The following is a 20,908-nucleotide window of genomic DNA, read 5'->3' on the forward strand; positions in this document are numbered from 1 at the left end:
AGGGATGATAGGAATTACAAGAGAACTTTCTGGGTGTCTGGCTGATGAGTCTTGCCCACATGCTCAGGGTTTAGCTGATTGCCAATCTACCCTGGAGGAAAATTCCTTCCTGACCCCAAATATGGCAGAGGCCCTGGAGGTTTTTCGCCTTCCTCTGTAGCATGGGGTACAGATCACAGCTAGAGGATTCTCTGCATCTTGAGGTCTTCAAAGTATTTGAAGGCTTCAATATCTGAGATATAGGTGAGAGGATTATTCTGGGAGGGGTGGGTGAGATTGTGGCCTGCACTGTGCAGTGGGTCAGACTAGATGATCATAATAGTCCCTTCTGACCTTAAAGTCTGAGTCTAAAGCAAAATCATAAGAGCCAGGTAGTCCAATAAATCTGTATTTCATACAAAGCACGTACAAACCACCAGTGTGAATAAATACCCTTTAGCAGCAACACACAAACCAAGTGAAGCCTCGAGCACAGAAATCCAGTCTTTGAGAGCCAGGTCCCACTTCTCCTTACAAGGCTCAGCAGGAAGGGAACTAGCAGGGGGCTGCTCTCTTTCCACTCGCAGGCTTCTTGTTGGTTTTTTGGGTCAGAAGCAGCTTCTCAATCCGGGGCAGGACACCTCCTTGCGGAATAGTCACATGGTTGACCAGCTTGTTCAGTTCATCATCACTCTTAATGCCCAGCAGGATGTGCCTTGGCATGATGCGGTGGGATCTCTTTGCCTGAGTCACGTACCCGGCTGCCTCCAGCACTTCGGCAGTCAGGTACTCTAGCACGGAGGCCAGATAGACGGCAGCACTGGGGCTTATTCTCATTGCAAAGTGCCCCTTCTTCAGGTACCGGTAGACACGGCTCACAGGGAACTGCAAGCCGGCCCTCTTTGACTGGGATCTCAAAGGCCAGGACTTCGCCTTCTTCTTGTTGTGTCCAGACATTCTGTCAATAGGCTAGAAGAACAATGATCAGTCACCCAAAGTTGCATTGACACAGGAGGCTGGGAGTGCACATCTTAAGCCACACAGAAGTCCCTGTAAGAACGAACCAGCTTCCCAACACACTTAGTGGCAAAATGACTGGCCACAGGACAATATAGCAGCATAGTTACAATTACATTCCACCTTGGAAATGAGGAAGAGGGTGTACAGAATGGTACCCATTCCATGTATCTGGTGTACTAGAGGAGAGCCTAGGTCAAGGCAGGCAGGACATTAGAAGGCAATGGTCCTCGACAGTTTTCATTAGAGCAGTTCTGGTGTCCAAAGCTGGCTCCTGTATGTGAAGGAACAAGTATTGCTGTTCCTTGCAGGAGAGAGCTGCCCCTCCCTCCTATTCCCAGCACCATTGACCTTCAGAGGAACCCAACTAGGTTGTGAAGTTTGTACCTTGAGGGCCTTTCCCTCTGCTGGAAACAGTCCCATGTGACTAAGGGAACGGGGTAATTGGCAGGGACAACAAAGCTGAGGAGTTAGGCTCTTCCTGTAGATGATCTGTCTTATTCCCTCCCCCACAAGCCAATCCCTTCCCACCCCACATCCATACTAGCCAGACACGTCATATGTAGGTCTATTCAGACACAAAGCGCTTGGCTAGTTGTGGTCAGAACCTTGCAGAGCTCTTTACTCACCCACCTGGGAAGGGAGGTTTTTCCATTACAGCAGATGGGCTGAGAAGGGGTTCCTTCCCCAGTCCCTTCCCTCTTTCTTTGTCAATAGCCACTGCTGTGGGGAGGGGCAGATGCCTCAATGGCTGCAGGTGCCACACCCAGCAGGAGCAACATAGAACCACAATACAGTTTAGCTGTGGCACCCGGAGGTGTCAGGCTCTTGGCACCGCCTGGGGACAAAGCTCCAAAGCAATGCCTGGGGCTCTTACTTGGGAGACATTAGGCCTCACTAAGCAGCTGTTTGGTGGGGCACCATTCCACAGTGTTCAGAATCATGATCTCACCCTGCACCTTGGAATGTGGAAGCCTCCAGGGCCTTGTTGATAAGGTTCCCCAGTAGGTCCCAATCTATGGAGAGGCTGTGTCACTACAGCAGATGCCTTTTTTGGGATCCAGGGTCCACGGACCCACAAAAGAGGCAGTCAGAGGCTACACATGAAAAACCCCTCGCTGATGTGTGGTGCCCAGCTGAGAAACCTAAAGGCACTCCCTCCCCCATTCCTCTTGCACACTAGCGCCTAGTAGGGCACCATCTAGTAGACAGCATGCTTCAGCCCCATGGTAGGACAGCAGGGGGGCTAGAGTACCAGCACAGACTCCCCAGTGCAGGGGAGACTTTGAGCTGCAGAGGCTGGATTCAGGCAAGCCAGGAGCCGTATCTGGCCCCCAGACCTTAGGTTCTCTACCGCTGTTCCAGGGCAAAGATAGAGAAGGTTTTTGTGTGTTGGAGTGACTGTAAACAGCTAGGTTAAGCCAGGGAGCACGCCCACTGTGAACATTTCAGATGCGTATGGATTTGACCATACACTGACCAGTCCTAAGCAGCACCCAGAATTACCGTGGCCCAGCTATGAGAGTCATTGCACACACAGAGACCTCACCCAGTCCAGAGAGAATTAACTGAAGGCAAGAAAGAACCAGGCCACTTATTTAAACACTCAGGATAAAAGCACAAGGCTTAACTGTAGACATAGCACAAGATAGCAAGACCACAGCAGCTTCTCTCCAGCCACCATACATACTTTGGTTCTCAGCACTAGTGTAGAGGTGCAGCTCCATCTGACCCAGCAGCTCCATGCTAGCAGCAGGAGACAGCCATAGCCCAACTCAGAGTTTAGAGAAGGATGCTATTATACCTACCCCTTTTGGCAGCAAAGATTAGAGCAATAGCTTTCCCCTTTCCTTTATGTCCTTCCTTTTGCTTATTAAATCCTCCCTCTCCCCAGAAAACACAATCCCTTCATGCAAAAGGACTAAAGACAAGAATAAACCAACCTCACCTCTCAAGTCTTCACAACATTTCCTCCCAACAGCCTATTGTTTGAGTCAACGCATTTTTCAGATGACAGCTTCCAGCTGGTCCTTTTTAACTTTCTCCATCTTAACTGCCTCATTACCTTCACTGCCATTATACAGTACTTAGCTCTAGGGCCAGCACCTGGATTACTCACTTCCCATCCCCCAACCCCAGAATAGGTAAGGGCAGATAGTAAGTAAAGTGAAAAACCCAGGCTGAGCTGATTAATCTGTCGATTGGGAAAGTAGAAGTTACTGTTATTTATTATCATTTTGGTTTGCTGTCAAACTATGAGAAGGTATCTAGTGGGTCTATTCTGGGTGTGGTATTATTCAATATTTTCACTAAGGACTTGGATAATGGGTTAGAGAGTAGGTTTATAAAATATGCAGATAATAGCAAGCTGGGAGGCATTGCAAGAATTTAGGAGGGCAGGATTAGAATTCCAAATGACCCTTGGCAAATTGGATAATTTGTCTGAAACCAGCAAGATAAAATTCAATAAAGGCAAGTCCAACGTACAATGCCTATAAAGGAAGATTCAAATGTACACATAAAAAATGGGGGAATAACTGGCTGGATGGTAGAGCATTGCCAAGAAGAATCTAGGGGTTAAGTGCATCACAAACTGAATATGAGCTAACAATATGATGTCCTGGCAAAAAGCTAATGTCCTCCTAGGGCAGTGGTTCTCAAAGTGTGTCTGCAACCATCCTGCAAGGTGGGCCACTGGCGGGGAGCTCTCCTCCTCCCCCCCCAGCAGGGAGCCTGCACAGGGAGCCCCTGTGAGGTTGAAACACCAGCACGGGATGCCTGCTATGCAGGCGGGTGGAACTCTGAGCCTCATGGGCCTGATCTGGCTCACTAAGGGAGGAAGCAGCTCTATGCACTACCACTCTCCCTAGTTTGGGGAATGGCAGTGCAGGAAACTGCTTGCCTGGAGGCTTTCCCTGCTGCTCCCATTGGCCAGAATCACAGAGTGTATGGAGCTAGGAAAGCACCCCATCTCTGTTATGCCTAGACCCTGCACCTCCATTGCCCTCACACATACACCTTGCTCCTGCACCCTCCCTTCTGCCCAGACCTCACACCCCTACCTGCACCCCACCCTCCTGCCTGGACCCCAGCCTGCTCCTGCACCCCTCCTCCCACCCAGACCTTGCACCTCACCCCCTCCTGCATCCCACCTCCTACCCAGACTCTGCCCTCTCCCACACACTGAACTCCCAATAAATAAAGACATTGTTGAAACCTTTTGTTTTGGACAGAAATTAATATTTTACTTTATTTAAAATGAAGTTTGGTAAACTAACACGAGCAAGTTAACGTGCTTAATCTGTTCAATTATTTTGATTAACAATATTTCCTCTCTTACTGGTTACATACACCCCCTTATGTAATAGCTGCGAATTTGCACGGTTATGCTCCAGTAGCCTAATAGGTTTGTATGGAGTAGAGTGGGCTGTCGGCCAAAAAGTTCAAGATCCACTGTTCTAGGCTGTCTGATTGGGAGTGTTGGATCTAAAACACAGGTAATTGTCTGGCTATACTCAGCAGTGTTGATGCCTCATCTTAAGAAAGATGTGGATGTCTGGAGTGAGTCCAGAGGAGAGCGACAAATGTGATCAAAGGTTTAAAAAACCTGATATATGAGGAAAGGGGGAAAAAACCTGGACATGCTGAGTCTTCAGAAAAGAAGAGCAAGAGGGGACATCTTGAGGTCTCTTCTAGTCCTACATTCCTATGTTTCTATGTACATAACTTAATTCACATGGCTAGTTCTATTCACTTCAGAGAAACTAATAACACGAAGGCAGGTACTCAAGGGTTTGCACAAATGGGAGTTTAGATTTAAGCTGCTTTGGGCAGGATTATGTTTTAAGTGCTCCTCCCACTTAACAGCACTCTCAATAATTCTGTTGACTTTTGAGAGAACTGAATCTACTACCACAGGGCCTCTCAAGAGATCTTGGGTCTGATGCTCCACTCCACTTACTCCCTGGGAAGAGTGGGAGGAGGTGGGGGAGTAGAATGTTGCCATGTCAGAATGATATATGGTGACACTCACTGTTGCCCAGGTGGAAATGCCAGATGCAGGTGTTGGGGCATCAAGGCCCAGGGGACAGTATTTGCATTTGTGTAGTGAATACAGCCTTTTATTGCCCATCATTTCCCAACCTGGGGTTCCTTAGTGTGCATCCCTCACACACCATTTTTATCAGTGGAAGAGAACAAAATATCCCAAATCTTTGAGATGCTGAGGATCTATTTCCCATGAGAAAGTTCTAGTTTTAAATTTTAAAATGGGGGCCTTTTCTTCACCCCTGGTTTGGATGCTGACAGGATCATGATATTATTAATTATTAGCTCAGAAACTGAAAGAATCCAAACACTCTTAAATTCCCTTTGTCAATGTACAAAATTTTGTATGGCCTTGTCTATTCGTTAGAGTGACTGTATTTTCTCCTCATGCTTCTGCCTATTATTGCATACACAGCTGCACTCATAGAAGAGCCAACATATATTTCCCAGCCTTCAAGAGAAAGTGTTTTTGGTGCTATGATCCAAAAATATCTTATAGATTGTGTACAAAGGTCCCTCCCTTGCCAGGAAAATGCAGTGATTTGTCTCACTCAAAATCAGGCTCATCCCCATTTTCTGACATTTGCACTGCAGCTTCCAGTAACACTTGCAACAACGGGATGGTAGAAAAACTTCTGTTGAATCATCTTTGAGGAAAAATCTATTTTTTTATATTGAAACTAGAAGTTTTGTGTAAAGTGTCTGCTTCCCGCAAAATCTGAGATATTTCAGCAAAAAACCAAAAATGTTTCAATTTTTGGTCAGTAGATTTTTGGTTTACAGTTTTGGGTTGGTTTGTTTGTTTCTGCAAAAAGTTGAAATTCTGCAGAGAAAGAATCTGTTTTTCTACAAGCTGTATTAGTGTCTATAGTTTGAAACACTCCCTAGTACTTTCATTGACAGCCTATGCAGATTCATAGAGCTTCAGTGCCACTTCATGGTGCTTAACATGATGATGTTGCCTCGCTGTGTTGAATGCTAGGATGTGATAGTCACCTCAACACATTTCCTGTGCTGGAAGGGGAAGTGACTAATAACTTCTTCATTTGAATGATAGGGGAATTTCTGGCTAGTAAACAATGCAATTAGCCAAGCTGGAGTTTAGACAGGACAATAGGAAAAATGCCCCTAACTTTTGTTACGAGTGCTCAGGATTTAATTAAAAAAAAAACTAGACTGAAAGGTTGTGCATAGCCCTGTGCCATTCACGAATTAAAATGCTGCCCCATATTTCTGGGGGGCTGGCTCTGATTGCATCCCCCTATAGCATTTGCCTGTTAATGATCCGAACCATGCTGTATAGAATCATAGACTCAGGGTAGGAAGAGACTTCAAGAGGTCATCAAGTCCAACCCCTTACTAAAAGCAGGATCAATCCCAACTAAATCATCCCAGCCAGGGATTTGTCAAGCGGGGACATAAAAACTTCTAGGGATGGAGATTTTACCACCTTTCCAGGTAACTCATTTTAATGCTTCACCACCCTCCTAATAAAATAGTTTTTCCTAATATCCAACCTAGACCTCCCCCACTGTAACTTGAGACTATTGCTGATCCTCCTGTCACGTGTCACCACTGAGAACAGCCTCTCTCCATCCTCTTTGGAAACCGCTTCAGGTAGTTGAAGGCTGCTATTAAATCCCTCCTCACTCTTCTCTTTGGCTAGGTCTACACTATCGGGTTTTATTGGAAAAAGCTACACAAATTGCGCTCCGCAATTTGCATAGCTTTTTCTGATTGTTTTTTCTGGAAGAGGCTTTTCTGCCATTTGACCCCGTCTAGATGGGGCCAAATGGCAGAAAAGCCTCCTCTTTCGGAGTAGCCCTTATTCCTCATGAAAGCAAGGAAGACTAAATAAGCCCAAATACCTCAGCCCCTCCTCATAAGTCATGTGCTCCAGACTTTTTACATTTCAAGGTGTGGGTCCAACTTTCCTGCATGACAAGTGTCCTGAGCCAGTCCCTTTATCTGTTGAGAGCCACCTGGTTGTACAGCTCCATCCATTGCAAACTTCTCACCACCCATTCCAGAGGCTCGAGTTCTCCTGTACCTGCAGAACGAGCTCTATCACACAGGCAAAAGAGACTAATGTAAGGGCAACCACATTTTAAGGGTGTTGGGTGCCTGCGGACTGATATGGGCAGATGTTTGCCTGCATGCTCTGCAGGTTACACAAGTCTGCCTGAGGACTTCATAACCTAGGGCCACAAAATATAGAGCGGCATTTGTGCCCCTTAGCTTCTCACAGCAATCTCAGCTCCTGGAAGACTCTCAAGATATGGGAGATTTCAAGAGCTTGTGTACTCAAGTCCTTGGATTTACATCTCAGCCCACAGAGGGTGTAACTCCAGTGAAGTCAATGGTGCTAAGCAGGTTGTCGGCAGTGGGGGACACGGCCAAGAAACTAGCAGTAAAATGGCTGCTGAGGAATGAGGGGTCCCTGAGTCACTGACAGCTGTGGTGCTTCACAGAGAGGCTGTTGTGTTGCTCGGTCTCTCACGGGAAGCTGGAAAAGAGCAGTTTGCTTGTAACTGCCAGGGGTGTATCTTCAGCTCCCTGCTACCACAGGCTCACATAGCCCAGTCTCATGGCGCCACAAAGCATCTCCCCTCTAGGGACACGGCACAGGGGGCAAGCTGCAGTGGCTACACCACTGGGAAATGGCGGGGAGGGGGGTGAAGTATGTGTGCGTTTGCCTCCGTTCTTCCCCTCTTCCCCCACTGCCGCTTTAGCTGCTGGGGATTCTGCTGACACATACCAAGAGCCACACGGGAGTCAGCGATAAAATCTCCAGCCTTCTGATATGGTATTTTCTCACTTCCCTTGGACACAAGATGAGCCCCAACTCCAAAGGCTGCATTGACAGGAGCTTACGAGTCAGTCTCCAGCCCCATTCTCTCCCCTCCTACCTAACATTCCCTCTTGTGCATAAGCAAGTGGACTCTCCCTTTGAGAATGTTCCCCCAAATAAATGGGTTACTTTCCTGCCTTGCGTTATTTGGTATTACACGAGAAATTTTACCTGGGTCCTTCAGGGCAGGGGCCTGGCAGTGTGGGGTGTGCAGGAGTCAGGGCAGGGCCTTCGGGATGTGGGGGGCAGGACAAAAGGCTGGGAAGCATGGGGGAATGAGAGAGTGAGGGTTGGGGGGGTGAGAAGGGGCTCAGTGTAGAGGATCCCATCTGGCAGGGCTTTCTCTCCACCCCCACCCCCTGGCTGGCAGGGCCTTCTCTCCCCCTTCCCCTGTGCCCTGGCCATCATGGGCCTTCTGTCTCCCCCCAGCCCCAAGGGGCCTTCTGTGGCCCCTGCAATCCCCTGGCTGCCAGGGTATGTTCTATCTGCCCCCAACATCCCCAGCCACCAAGGGGCCTTCTCTCCCCCCCCCCAGCCTGCCCAGAAGCCAGGGGTCTTCCTTTTATCCCCCCTCTGCCCTCCAGCACTGCAGCCAATGACTGGGGGGAAGGATTTTGGGCAGGTGGGCTATATAGCTATAATTCAGGATGGGTAGTTCACACAGAGTCTGATATCTCCAGGAAAGGGAAGGGTAAGGCAGGAAGAGAGGAAACAGGAGGGCACCTAGAAGGACAAGCCTGGAATGTGATCAATATGTGGTATGTAAGAGCAGCATAGAACAATGGGTGTTAGCAGCACAAGGACAAGCCCCGATTCCCCGAGCAACAGCACTACAGGCTGTAAACAGCCCTCGGAGTGCACACGAAATTCTAAAACTTCATTAGGCTAATTAAAAAGTTGAAATCCAACAGTGCCACTGAGGCTGATGGCTAAGAAAAGTAATTTTCTCATATGCAATTAATCAGCTGCAGTCTTGGCAAATTGTGCCTAAGTTTCCTTTGTCAAACTAGGATCTGATCCAAATCCCCTCAAAGCAAATGGGATTCTTTCCACTGACCTCAATGGCCCCGTAATTCTTCCAGAGTATTTTCCTTAGTACACTTCTGCCATGTGGTTTCTCAGTGGCGCTCTTTTGCTGGCAGCCAATTCACCCTTTATTGCGTACTGTGGACCCAGCAGGATGTGCCTTGTAGAGAGTGAGGGAAATATCTGCATTATTGTTTATGAACATCATCTATACTCCCCCATTTACCTGTTTCATATTATCCTCCCTAACTGCACAGTTAAATTGAAGTAGGCTGTTAAGAAGAATCAAAACAATGGCAAAGATCAGGTATCAGGCTTCACAATAAACTACAATACATCTGAAATGTTCGGCTGTTACTAATATTCCCAAAAGGGTCGAAACAAACTATTGTTAGTTGTGTAAATTTAAATGGGTAAAGGGAATTTTTACAATATTTAGGAACAGCTATTGTGCTGAAATATAGAAAGCTTTTAAAGGTAAATTACCCTCCCATATGGAATAAAACAATAAAATAGATAGAAGGAACAGAACAAATATGAAATTTCTTAACTAGGTGGGATATCCTAGGACTGAAGGGAAATGAACAACCTCCCAAAGTTATTATTTTTAGACTCATAGACTTTAAGGTCAGAAGGGACCATTATGATCATCTAGTCTGACCCCCTGCACAGTGCAGGCCACAGAATCTCACCCACCCCTCCTAGAATAATCCTCTCACCTATATCTCAGATATTGAAGCCTTCAAATACTTTGAAGATCCCAAGATGCAGAGAATCCTCCAGCTGTGATCTGTACCCCATCCTACAGAGGAAGGTGAAAAACCTCCAGGGCCTCTGCCAATCTACCCTGGAGGAAAATTCCTTCTCGACCCCAAATATGGTGATCAGCTAAACCCTGAGCATGTTGTCAAGACTCATCAGCCAGACACCCAGACAGTTCTCTATAGTAACTCCTATCATCCCTCCATTGACCTATTTCCCACTGATAATGAATGGTCAATTAGTTACCAAAATCATGTTATTTCATCAAACCATCCCCTTCATAAACCCATCTAGTTTAATCTTGAAACCAGATAGATCTTTTGCCCCCACTACTTCCCTTGGAAGGCCGTTCCAGAACCTCACTCCTCTAATGGTTAGAAACCTTCATCTAATCTCAAGTCTAAACTTCCTACTAGCCAGCTTATATCCATTTGTTCTTGTGTCATTTTTGTTTCAGTGCATCTCTGCAGATATCCGATGTGGCATTAAAAACATGGCAGGATGCGCTGTTAAATTCAGACATAAAAGACAAAGGATGAGTTTGAAATTTTGTCACCCTACAAAGCAGGGTGGTCTTGCTTGCCAATTTGGGTTGTTATTTTTATACATCACATTTAGAAGATGTGATTATGACAGATATTTCAACTGCATGCTGTATCTTTGGGGGGCATATAAAATATTCTGACTATGTACTATTTATGGGGGAGGCAGGCTGAGTTCTGGATTTAGCCATATTTAGTCAATTTTCCAAAAGTGCCTCATTGATTTAGGAACCAAAGACCCATTTTCAAAAGTGACTTTGTACTTGTTCCCACACAAAAGAAGTACTGCTTTAGTGCTTATGGTGGCAACCAATGTTCCCTCTAATCTTTTCCATTGGTGGGCAGAATAAATGTTATGTGCACCAAGGCATGTGCAAATGTGCGCCAAACACAAACCTAGCTGTGGGCACGCTGCTAATCAGCTGAGTGGCATTGGAATCTCTCCTCTGTGGCAGCACAAATGCTCAGTTTACAGGGAACACTAGTGGCAACCCATCCTCATGGTGTGGATGCAGTTATACAGGGATAAAGGTTTTAAATCACCAGAACTTAGTTCTATAAGGGAAGGGAAACGGCTGTTATGGTATAAGCACCTTTATTCTAGCATAACTGCGCCCACACACACACCGGGGTTATACTGATTGGTTGATACTAGTAACGAGCCCCCTCCTTCATCCCAGCTGATGTTATTGTGGTACCAAACCAGTGTGCAGAGCAGACCTGAGGTGCTTAGGAGCCTAAGTCTCATTGAACCTCAAGGGGCCTTATGCTTCTAAGTCGCTTTTGTAAAACATGGCCTTTGAACTTTTGAAAATGTTCCCTGTTGTTGTTTCATTTCCTGTGCCCCCATGACACTGAGCTACACCGGGGAGTTCCCACCCTTCCCACTGACCCCCTTCAGGACTGGGAAATACTGGAACACATGCATGTGGCATCTGATCCTTTGCTTGCCCTGCTGGGGCAGTCACAAATGGGTAGCAATTGTGGCAGTGGCAGAATTTGCTACCCAGGGATGCTATACTGGAGGAAGCACATTCTGATACAGCAGCAAAAACAGTACTTTTGTCAGTAACTTCACTGGTAGCAAAATGTGTTGGTAATAGTTTTTTGACAACTAGAGTTCCCCTCCAGAGTTATTTGAGGCTGCACCCAGCAATGGACAGGAAGAGTTTCCAGGAGAGTTCAAAACATCCTCAGGTACTAAAGAGCTCTCTTAATTTGCTACAGGCCCCAGCTCACTGGAGCTTGGTAGCTTGGTGTCAACAGCAGCTGGATCCAAGCTTCAACATCCCGGGTGAGCTGCAGTCCCAAGTGGAATTTCCCAGAGTTCAGGGGTTTGGCTTGGGTGTGGGCAGTCCTCCAAATTTCAACAGTGGGCAGAAGCCATGTGCATTGAGCAAAGAACAAAGCTGGGGTCAACCTATTCCAGGGTCACCTCCTCAGCTATCTGTAGTTGAAGGACTTGCAACAGATGCTAGAGTCAGAACATGTCCACGTTCCTTTTGAAAAGGTAGGAAACAGGTTTTATTATAACCTTAGATCAAACTGCTACGAGGCCTGCAGCTCCCTTCAGAAACCACGAGTGTGAAAGCCAGGTAGACCCTATCCTTTTTGATAGTCTACTTGATCTACAGGACCATCTCCCTTCAGACTCATTGCCAGAAGACTGGGGCCACGTCTTCACTAAATGGAAGATCGATGCTGCCATGATTGATCTTCCGGAGTTCAATTTAGTGAGTCTAGTTAAGAGCTGCTAAATCAAACTCAGAAGGCGTCTTCACAAGCTGCCAGTCTGACTCCTGCTTCTGTGAAGAGTAAGGGAAACCAATGGAAGCACAACTTGGGTATCTTCAGTCGACGTTCCCTTGGAGTGCAGACCTGACCTTAGTCACCTTTTAAGTGGAGCAGCCACTAGAAGGAGACAAAGACTAGAGCCACTCTCTCCACCACAGGTTACATAGTTGAGCAGGCCTGCCAACAGGAGAGGACAAAGGGGGCAATTGCCCGCTGCCTCCACTATTTTAGGAGCATCAGTGGCCAGAGCTCTAGGCCCTTTAAATCTCCACTAAAGCGCTGTGCTGCTTGCTCTAGGTGGCTCTCAGGGCTAGCTTGCAGGGAAGCAGCGCAGCATGTTTCAGGGGGTGCTGAGGGCTGGCTGCCCAAGCCCCACCCCTTCTGACCGAGGCCCCACCCCTTCCAGGAGCACAGAGTCAGCCCCCCTCAACTTGCCTCGGGGCCTAGCAAATCTACTGGTCCCGCTGTAGTTGAGTCACTCTGCTCCCAAAGGCCAAGCAAACATCACCTTTAAGACACGCCAAAACTGCCAGTGCTATTTCCGAGTTTAAAATAACCATCTCTTTATTACACAGTCAGACATTGCGTTAGCTTATTGACAACGGAGCGTTAGTGACGCTCTCCATTCACTTGTGCACGGTTCCCACCAGGACTCAGACACAGAAGGATCAAAGCAAAGAGGAGAACCAATTTCTGTGCGGCCAGTGCAACATCTCAAGCAGCGTGTCCCTGGAGGGACGTGGGGGGTGACAATGCCGCACCTGTATGAGAGCATGGGGAGGGGGGCATGAAGAGAAATGAGAATGATTCTATTGCACACAACTTTGTTTTGTTTTAGCGCCTGGTTGTTTTCTGCTGGGACAAGCTTGCACCTTCCCCTGAGTCTCTGTGGAGCTGATAACATCAGTTCTCAGCTTGTAGGGAGGCAACCTGCTTAGCCAGCCGTGTGTAGCCCCATACACTCCTGAGGGCTGCTCTTTGCTCCATCACAAGCAGCACCCCTTTCTTCGGTGGTCATCTTCCAGGCACAGGGCCCTCTCCCTCTGCTTGCCCTCTTGAGCTGTCAGCAACCTGGAACGATCAACACATTAGCAGTTCAAGAACACAGCAGCCTGATCCTGCCTCCTTCCTCACAAGTCATTCAAGCCCTGCGGTCCCCGTCAGGCAAGAATTAAGTAGAGGTAGAACAGTGAAGGGAAACAGTGAGAGCTGGGCTTCTTTTGGAGTTGCATTACATGAAAGGCAGACAGACAATATTGGTGAGAAATGCCACACATACTCAGAAGAGGAAGTGGCATATGCTACGGGAAGCATAGTGGGGACTCAAAAGATGTGGGCTCTAATCCTAGCTCTGCCACTGGCCTGCTGGATGACCATCCCCTCCCTGTACCTCAGTGTCCCCATCTGTAAAATGGGAATGCTGCATCCTTAGTCAAGCACTTTGAGCTCTACTAATGAAAAGCAATGTATAAGAGCTAGGTGGTATTATCGCACTACATAGAAAAACACTGCAGGCTTTTCTTTTTAAATAAATCTTTAACTACTAGAACAGGTCAAAATTGTGTAAAGATGGTCCCAAACTATTCTGTTTCAAAGCTTTTAAAGAGAAATTATTGTTCTTTGTTTCCCCCAAAAAAGTTTGTGAATTTTTTGAAAATTTAAAAATGAAAAAAATTTCAGATTTGAAATGTTTTGTTTCTCTGCCCTTTTCCCATTTGCCTACTTAAAAAAATGAAAAAAGGAGGAGAATGGAAAAACTGAAAAAAATGAAAACTGGACATGAAAAATGTTACAGTTTTCATAGAAAAGCCCAGAAATTTAATGTTATATACACATATACACACACAGGCACGTACACATATAGATAAATAAAATATTTATTTGGAATGTGTAAAGATCTGTTTTGGTCAAAACCAAACAAAAGTAGTCCAAACATTTTGACAAGCTCCGATCTTTCCTTAGGTCAGTGGTCCCCAACCTTTCGTGGCTGCCGGGCGCCCAGGGGCAGGGCTGCTCACGCGCCATGCTTCTGGGGATGGGGCCACGCATGCGCTGTGTGCCCAGGGGTGAGGGCCACTCACGTGCCCTGAGCTGGCACCGTGCATGTGCCGGGCGCCGGGGGCGTGGCCAGCCCAGATGTTTCGGCGGGTGCACATAAATGCCCTGGCGGGCGCCATGCCACCAGCAAGCACTGCGTTGGGGACCACTGCCTTAGGTTATGTTCAAAATGTGCTTGGTGCTTTCCAAACACAGGGGAAAACAGCAACCCCATCTTGTATTTAGCCTGCTGAGTCACCAAAACCAATGTGCTACTCCAACTCTTCTTTGAGACTTAGTTCTGCCTCAGATTAACACTCCTTCTTGCCGGCACCTGAGAGAGATTGTCATGGCTCGGCCCTGGCTAAAAAAGGTACAAGGGTGATGCTTTTCCCTTCTACTGACCTTGCCATGTGCTGCATGGGCTCCAGGATGTTATAGCCGGTCCTGGCGCTGCACTCATAGAAGACAGCCTTGTATTCCTGCAGGATAGGAGAGTGAGAAGATAACTTCTGCCATTCTCACCACCCCCCGCATCTCGTCCCACACATGCCAGGAATGAGTCTTCCCCATCTCCAGCCCATGCAAAGGATTATCCCTCCATCTCCACAGACACAGTGTAAGGCCATCCCTCTCCGGAACTCCCTGAGGTCTCAGCAGGCTGCACACACGCCGCCAGCACTACAGGCATCCCATAAGTAGCAGTCGCATCATCTTTTTCAACTGCTCAGAGTCTAGTTGGGGCCCCGGTGCCAAGAGTTTGGCGAAGCTCTAGCATCCAAGGGGCGCATTGGGTTGGATCTTTCAGCTGCCAGAAGGATGAGGGGAAATGCCCCCTCACTGACCTGTGTGGGGCACTGTGCAACAGAGCCCGAGAGACACACACAATTTGACACAACAAGGCTCAGTGCAGGAGCCCTTCAGGCTAAGGGGAGGCAGGGACCCTTAGGCATTGAACCCCGGAAAATAAATATCCCCATTTTGTAATCAACCAGTGCATTGCTAGCAAAACGAAGGCATGGCAAGAGCATGGGATCCCTGCCACTATTCCAGGGGAATGCTGGGGGCTGGACCCTCTCCCTGAGGGCCAAAGGATGCACCCAGGCCAAGCACAATCTGACCGGAAGTCCCTCCAGAGCCAGGGTTCACTACAACCTGGCCACTTTCTATGATCATTTAAGGACTTCATTCTACACCACTGAAGCCAATGGGAGCCTGGCCATTGAGTCTAGTGGAAACAGTGTCAGATGCTGCAACAGCTGTGAGCATAAGAAGAGTTTCCTAAATACGGCCGTGAGCACACAGAGCGCTCCAGAGCGAAATCTACAAAACCTTTGGAATGGGGACTAGAATACAGAGCCGCACCTTCGCCAGCCTTTGCCCCTCTAGCTTGGGCACATGTTGGGACTGACTCTCTGCTGCATCCGTTTTGTTGCCGAGCAGAAAGATCATGGCTCCATCCTCAATCCCTTCCTGCAAGACAGACACAACAAGGGAGAACCATCTGGAAGAGAAGAGTATCTCAGGGGTGGATTTTGCTCCCGCCTTGCCGTTGATTTCTGTGAAGCACGATCAGGCCCTGTGGGACCTGCCAGCTTGTCGTGGGATTCAGTTTATTTAGGAACTGTTTGCAAGCTCTTCAAGTGACACTGTGTATTGGAAGTGAAACTCTGGGAATGTTCTGATTCCAAATGGCTAATTTAATCAAGCCTTAATGCCCGGTTTTGGTGAGTGGGCCAGGGAGCAGGAGGGATTTTAATTTGGGGATTAGGAGGAAGGAGTTGTATTTAATTTCACTGATTTTTTAAAAGAAATCTGTCCTACTGCGTTTATGAGAGTTTAAAAGTCCTGCCAGATTCTCCTGTAGAGTCTGAATTTCCTTGATGCCTGCTGAACCCAGCCATCCTTAATTGAAAATCCACAAGATAATCAGGCTAAGCAAATTTAAGTCCTCACATAGTGTTTTAGCTGTAGCTGTCATTCAAGGATCACTTCTGAAGTCTCTTACTTAGGTTAAACCCACATATAACATCACTGGAACTAGAAGCCAACATGAATGAGAACTTCAGAGTTTGACCTAGGATCATCTCCAAACTGTAGTACTCTACCCACCACCATCTGCAACATTTGAACTGCTCAGTCTTGGAGTCAGGTGAAAAATATGGGCCAAATTCTCAGAAGTGACTAGATATTTTGGATGCTTCAATTTTTGGATGCTCACAATGTCCTAATTTTCAGAGGGTAGGTGCTCTGCACACTCTGATATCTAGGTCCCTTTCAGGTTTCCAGTTGGATTTAAAAAAGGGGACCAGAAATCACTAAACATTTTTGAAAATCTTGGCCTTGAATCCATAAAATTCCTTGGGGGAAAAAACTGACCAAGATATTTCTAATGACTGGTATTGCAGACATGATTCGTAAAACTAACTGAGCAAATTTATTTCAACCGTGGCTTAATTTTTAGGTCTCAGCGTGATCTACAAATAATATTCAATAATATTCAATAATACAAAAAATATTCATCCTTCCGCCTCCTCACAATTCAAATATATCTGAAATGGGTTTGCTTTCAAACTTTCGCACATACAACCTCTCCTGCCAAAAAATATCCTGTCAAATCAGCTGAGATTTTTGCAGAATAATGTCACTCCCAAAGAACCACGTTGTGAAACTTGCAGCAAGCCAGAAAAAGGACTGGAAGAGCATTTATTTATTATTAGTACTACATTAGTGCACAGAGGCACTGAACCGAAGTCAGGTCCTCACTATGTTAGGTGCTGCATGTGCATGTAGTAAGAGCCAGTCTATGCCTCAAAGGGATTTTGAGCAAAACAAACCATCATGCTGCCTTTTCTCTCTGCACAATAGTGAGAATATAAGGAAATAGCTGAGTTCCAGATACCCATGGCAGTACATAAATACAAACATGCTACACTTAGTTACCTAACTACACTGTTACTCTTCTAGGTTTGGTGACTTCTGCAACAGAAGACAAGGAGGCCCACTAGTGGGCATCCAAATTATTTAACAGGACACGACCCAATTCCTATCCACCTCCCTGGTCCAGCACCTTTAGGATCTGAGTGGTCCCGAAGGAGGGATTTTGCTGGACCAGGGGAGGTCATTTATGCTTCCCTGCCACCAGCCCCCTACCCCGGCTCCACTCCTGGTCTAACCTCCCAGTGGGCTCCCCAGTACAAGTAGCTCCACTGTCCTACCATAGCAGACTATGATCCCTCTGCTGGGGCTCTCGGCTTCGCTGTGGCAGACCGCTGCCCGACCAGAGCCTCAAGCCACCCTGCCACCGGCTGAGCTAGACACCCACAGTGGGGATCCCAAACTCTGGCCTCCAGGCAGCCAGTGTGGCTGCGTTCCCAGCCCCACAGGGCTCCTGCCTCTGGCCCTCCACCACGTCACTGGTCTAGCAACAGCTGTGGTCCTGCTGGACCATGGATGTTGCCGGACCAGGGAGTCCTGGTTGAGAAAGGTTCAACCTGTACAATCACTCAGACCAAATCTTAGCTTTAGGAGCTTTGCTACCCAGGTCTACTATTGTGACTCTTTGTGTTTAATATTGTTCGAGTCCCCTAGGGAGTGCAGGACCTTCTAGGCCTTTATTAGCCAACAACATGACTGCTTCAAATCATCCATTCAGGGTAATTAGGGTAAAAGAAGACACTTGAGCAATGTCAGCATGCCAGCATCAAGCCTAAACGTGTCTCACTCTTACCTGGATGCTACCCATCCAGTTCCGCACGGCCACGAAGGAGCACTCCGCAGTGATGTCATACATCACAAAGATACCATCCACTTTCCGGAAATACTGCTTGGTGATGCTCCGGAACCTGAAGTCAAATGAAACCGAAGGAACTTTCAGCGCCCATCCAGCTGTTAACAAGCGCACAAACTGTCCCTGTCTTACATGGACCCTTCTTTGCAGGGCCTTGTGGTTATGAAGGCAAGTGTCTCCAACTCAGACTCTTGAGATTCCATGTCAGTGGAGGGGCCCAGGGCAGCAGTGAATAAACAACCATCTGTCCAGAAGTGGGGTGTTTAGGCAGCAGGAAGGAAATCCATGCAGGGAACAGAGAGGCGAGTCCATCTGGATGGGATCAGGGAGAAAGATGAAGGCATTGTTGGGGTAAATGTGGGGTGGGAGCTGGGAAATCTCTGCATCTGTAACTTGGACCGTTCCTACATTGGGATTTCAGCCACTGGTTTAGCTGCACCAGAGTAAATAGCATTGACCCAGAATAAACCACGTCTACATGAGGGCTCTGCACCAGCACCGCCAAACCAAGTCAATCTTCTTCCTCATTTCCAGTTTGCAAATGTCTCCTACAAAGTAGTGACCTCCTGAATGACTCCGCAGATAGATTTACAATCCAGGAGACACTCCGGGTGCTTGGGTCAGTAGGTATTGTGTCTTGGGGGACATACATTCTAGCTGGGTGTTTATACTGGCACGTTGCTCATCGAGTTAAACACAGGACAGACCGCAAGGCCATATTAGTGCTTTATTAGAAGGACACGTTAGGACACAGGCTGACAAGTCGTTCCATTCTCTTGGGCAAAGGCTAGAAGAGCATGCAGAAGGAAGTGATGTTTCTAAACTAGATAACCCTGCTTCCCATGGAGTATATTCTCTACTGTGGCCTGCGGGGTGCTATTTACACTAAGGGCTGGCATCAGGAAATGTCTTCATTTGAAGGAGCCAACAGCACCTCTGACACTTCAGAGCACACCAGACAGTCGAGTGGTGACCACGTGGCATGGTTGTTTGCATCTATGGGCCAAAAGAAATCATCAAGAAGCTCCTCCCTGGGGTGAGAGCGTTTGCTCCCCTTGCTTATATCAAACACTTGGCTGGATGCTGCCAGTTAGGAGCAGACACATCAATATTTTCAAAGCTAAGAAAGGTGTTTGCATCCTTGCAAGGTCCTGACTCAGGAAAGCAGGCAAGCCACATGCTTAGTTATAAGCATATGCGAAAGCCCCGCTGATTCCAGTGGAATTTACACACATGCTCAAGTGCTCTCTAGAGCAGGAATGATTTCCTGAAGTGGGGTTTCTGTGTGATCGAACCTCAGGGAACGCGTGTTACAAGTAGGTTAGAAACAATGATCGCCTGACAGCTCTGCCTGGGACGTGTCTGAATGGAAATTGCGCTTCTTTACCTGTGTCTGATTAGGGGCAGTCTCTCTATATAACCACCAAGTATATGGCACTTCTGGGTTGCAAAATCTGATTGGCTGAAATGGGGCTTGCATCATTGTCAGTGGCCAGCATAGGGTCACACAACATGGTCACCTCAACCTCATGATGAGATAGAAAACATATTTAGAAGAAAAAAATACACCGTGTTTGAGACAATTACAGCATATTTATCATAGGATCCTACGGCTGGAAAAGACCTTAGGAGGTCGAGTCCAGCCCTCTGGCCCAAAGCAGGACCAACCCCAACTAAATCATCCCAGTGAGGGATTTGTCAAGACGGGACTTAAAAACCCGCTAGGGATGGAGATTCCGCCACCTCCCTAGGAAACCCATCCCAGTACTTCACCACCTTCCTAGGGAAATAGTTTTTCCTAATATCCAATCTAGACCTCCCCCACTGTAACTTGAGACCACTGTTCCTTGTTCTGTCACCAGTGAGAACAGCCTCTCTCCAGCCTCTTGGGAACCCTCTTCAGGTAGTTGAAGGCTGCTATCAAATCCCCCCTCACTCTTCTCTTCTGTAGACTAAACAAGCCCAAATCCCTCAGCCTCTCCTTATAAATCATATGCTCCAGCCCCCTAAGCATTTTTGTTTCCCTCTGCTGGACTGTCTCCAATGCATCTACATCCTTTCTGTAATGGGGGGCCCATTACACACCCATGCCACACCCATGCAATTAAATCAACACCTTGAAGGGGTAAATTCAAAACACGGCATGATTAAACATGAGCCATACATAGTAAATAAAGGTAGCTCAGTCTAACAAAGTGTGGTTCTTTGTACCCTCTAGTGGCCAGACCGCAGAAGAGGTTTACGATTGTGTTCCTGGCTCTAAGAAGCTAAAGGAGCCAATCCTGGATCTTAAGAAGTAGAGGTTGGTGCTTTTGCATCCAGAGGTCCAACCCCAGCCCGGGCCATTGTTACACACAATTATTTCCCAACTCTCCTGGAGGCATCATGTGCTGGTTTGAGTGTCACCTGCCTGTTGCTTTCCAGGAGCATGTCAACTTTGGAGAACTCTGAAGGCCAACATGAGTTTGTAACCCTCCCCTTCCCCCCGTGCAATGGTGTAGGGAAAGGCTGGACTTCACCTTAGTGTATGAAAAAGAATGCATGGCACTCACATCCATCCCCTCCACGACTGGCTTGGGAGCCGCAGACCTACAGATCTCCTGCATAGGACTGTGATACAGACAGTGATGGCAGAACCTCCTGGTGCCAGCTAACAACCCCTCCAAGGTTAAAATGAGCATCACATTCCTTGAGATCTACTACAGGTCTGCTCTGTCCTCCCACCCCGTAGCCACTCTCAGCACTTATTGTTAGGGGCTCTGAGCTGGACAGCCTGAAATCCTAGCATGGAACTCATCATGGGCAGTGGGTATCCTACACAGGGGAAGACACGGCCTTCCCAAACTGCCTCCCCTGGCTCCACCCATGCCCAGCTCTGTACCATGCCAGCTGGCCAGCTCTCTGGAGCTCTGGGGCTGGGGCTGCATGCGATTCTCTGGAGCTCTGGGGCTGGGACAGGCTGGGGCTCCATGCGATTCTCTGGAGCTCTGGGGCTGGGACAGGCTGGGGCTGCATGCAATTCTCTGGAGCTCAGGGAGGCTACAGCCATGCTGCCCATTGGCT

The 20,908-nt window shown here is 47.6% G+C and overlaps 2 protein-coding genes across 5 annotated transcripts in view; both read right to left on the reverse strand.

The window, feature by feature from the left end:
- Positions 1-372: 372 nt before the first annotated feature.
- Positions 373-3,100, reverse strand: LOC102453311 (late histone H2A.1). Of its 4 annotated transcripts, none has more exons than XM_075926051.2 (2): positions 2,945-3,100; positions 373-948 (listed from the first exon to the last, which is right to left on the reverse strand). In XM_075926051.2, exon 2 carries the CDS (start codon positions 934-936, stop codon positions 535-537), a length of 402 nt encoding a protein of 133 aa, XP_075782166.2. In that variant the 5' UTR covers positions 937-948; positions 2,945-3,100; the 3' UTR covers positions 373-534. The 4 variants fall into 4 exon arrangements, with proteins under 4 accessions (XP_075782166.2, XP_075782169.2, XP_075782170.2 ...); XM_075926054.2 differs by having other exon boundaries at positions 2,940-2,988; XM_075926055.2 differs by lacking the exon at positions 2,945-3,100 and adding an exon at positions 2,805-2,876.
- Positions 3,101-12,575: 9,475 nt separating this feature from the next.
- Positions 12,576-20,908, reverse strand: part of CRACR2B (calcium release activated channel regulator 2B) — a 72,063-nt gene continuing 63,730 nt past the window's right edge. Inside the window, exons 15-18 of the mRNA XM_075928240.2 lie at positions 17,786-17,900; positions 15,421-15,528; positions 14,461-14,537; positions 12,576-13,089 (exon numbers count right to left, since the gene is read on the reverse strand). Of these exons, the coding sequence (XP_075784355.2) occupies positions 13,005-13,089; positions 14,461-14,537; positions 15,421-15,528; positions 17,786-17,900 (385 nt within the window). The 3' untranslated portion in view covers positions 12,576-13,004. The remainder of the gene's footprint in view (positions 13,090-14,460; positions 14,538-15,420; positions 15,529-17,785; positions 17,901-20,908) is intronic.

The sequence above is a fragment of the Pelodiscus sinensis genome, chromosome 5 (assembly GCF_052426305.1).
Source record: "Pelodiscus sinensis isolate ZL-2025 chromosome 5, ASM5242630v1, whole genome shotgun sequence".
Lineage (NCBI taxonomy): Eukaryota > Metazoa > Chordata > Testudines > Trionychidae > Pelodiscus > Pelodiscus sinensis.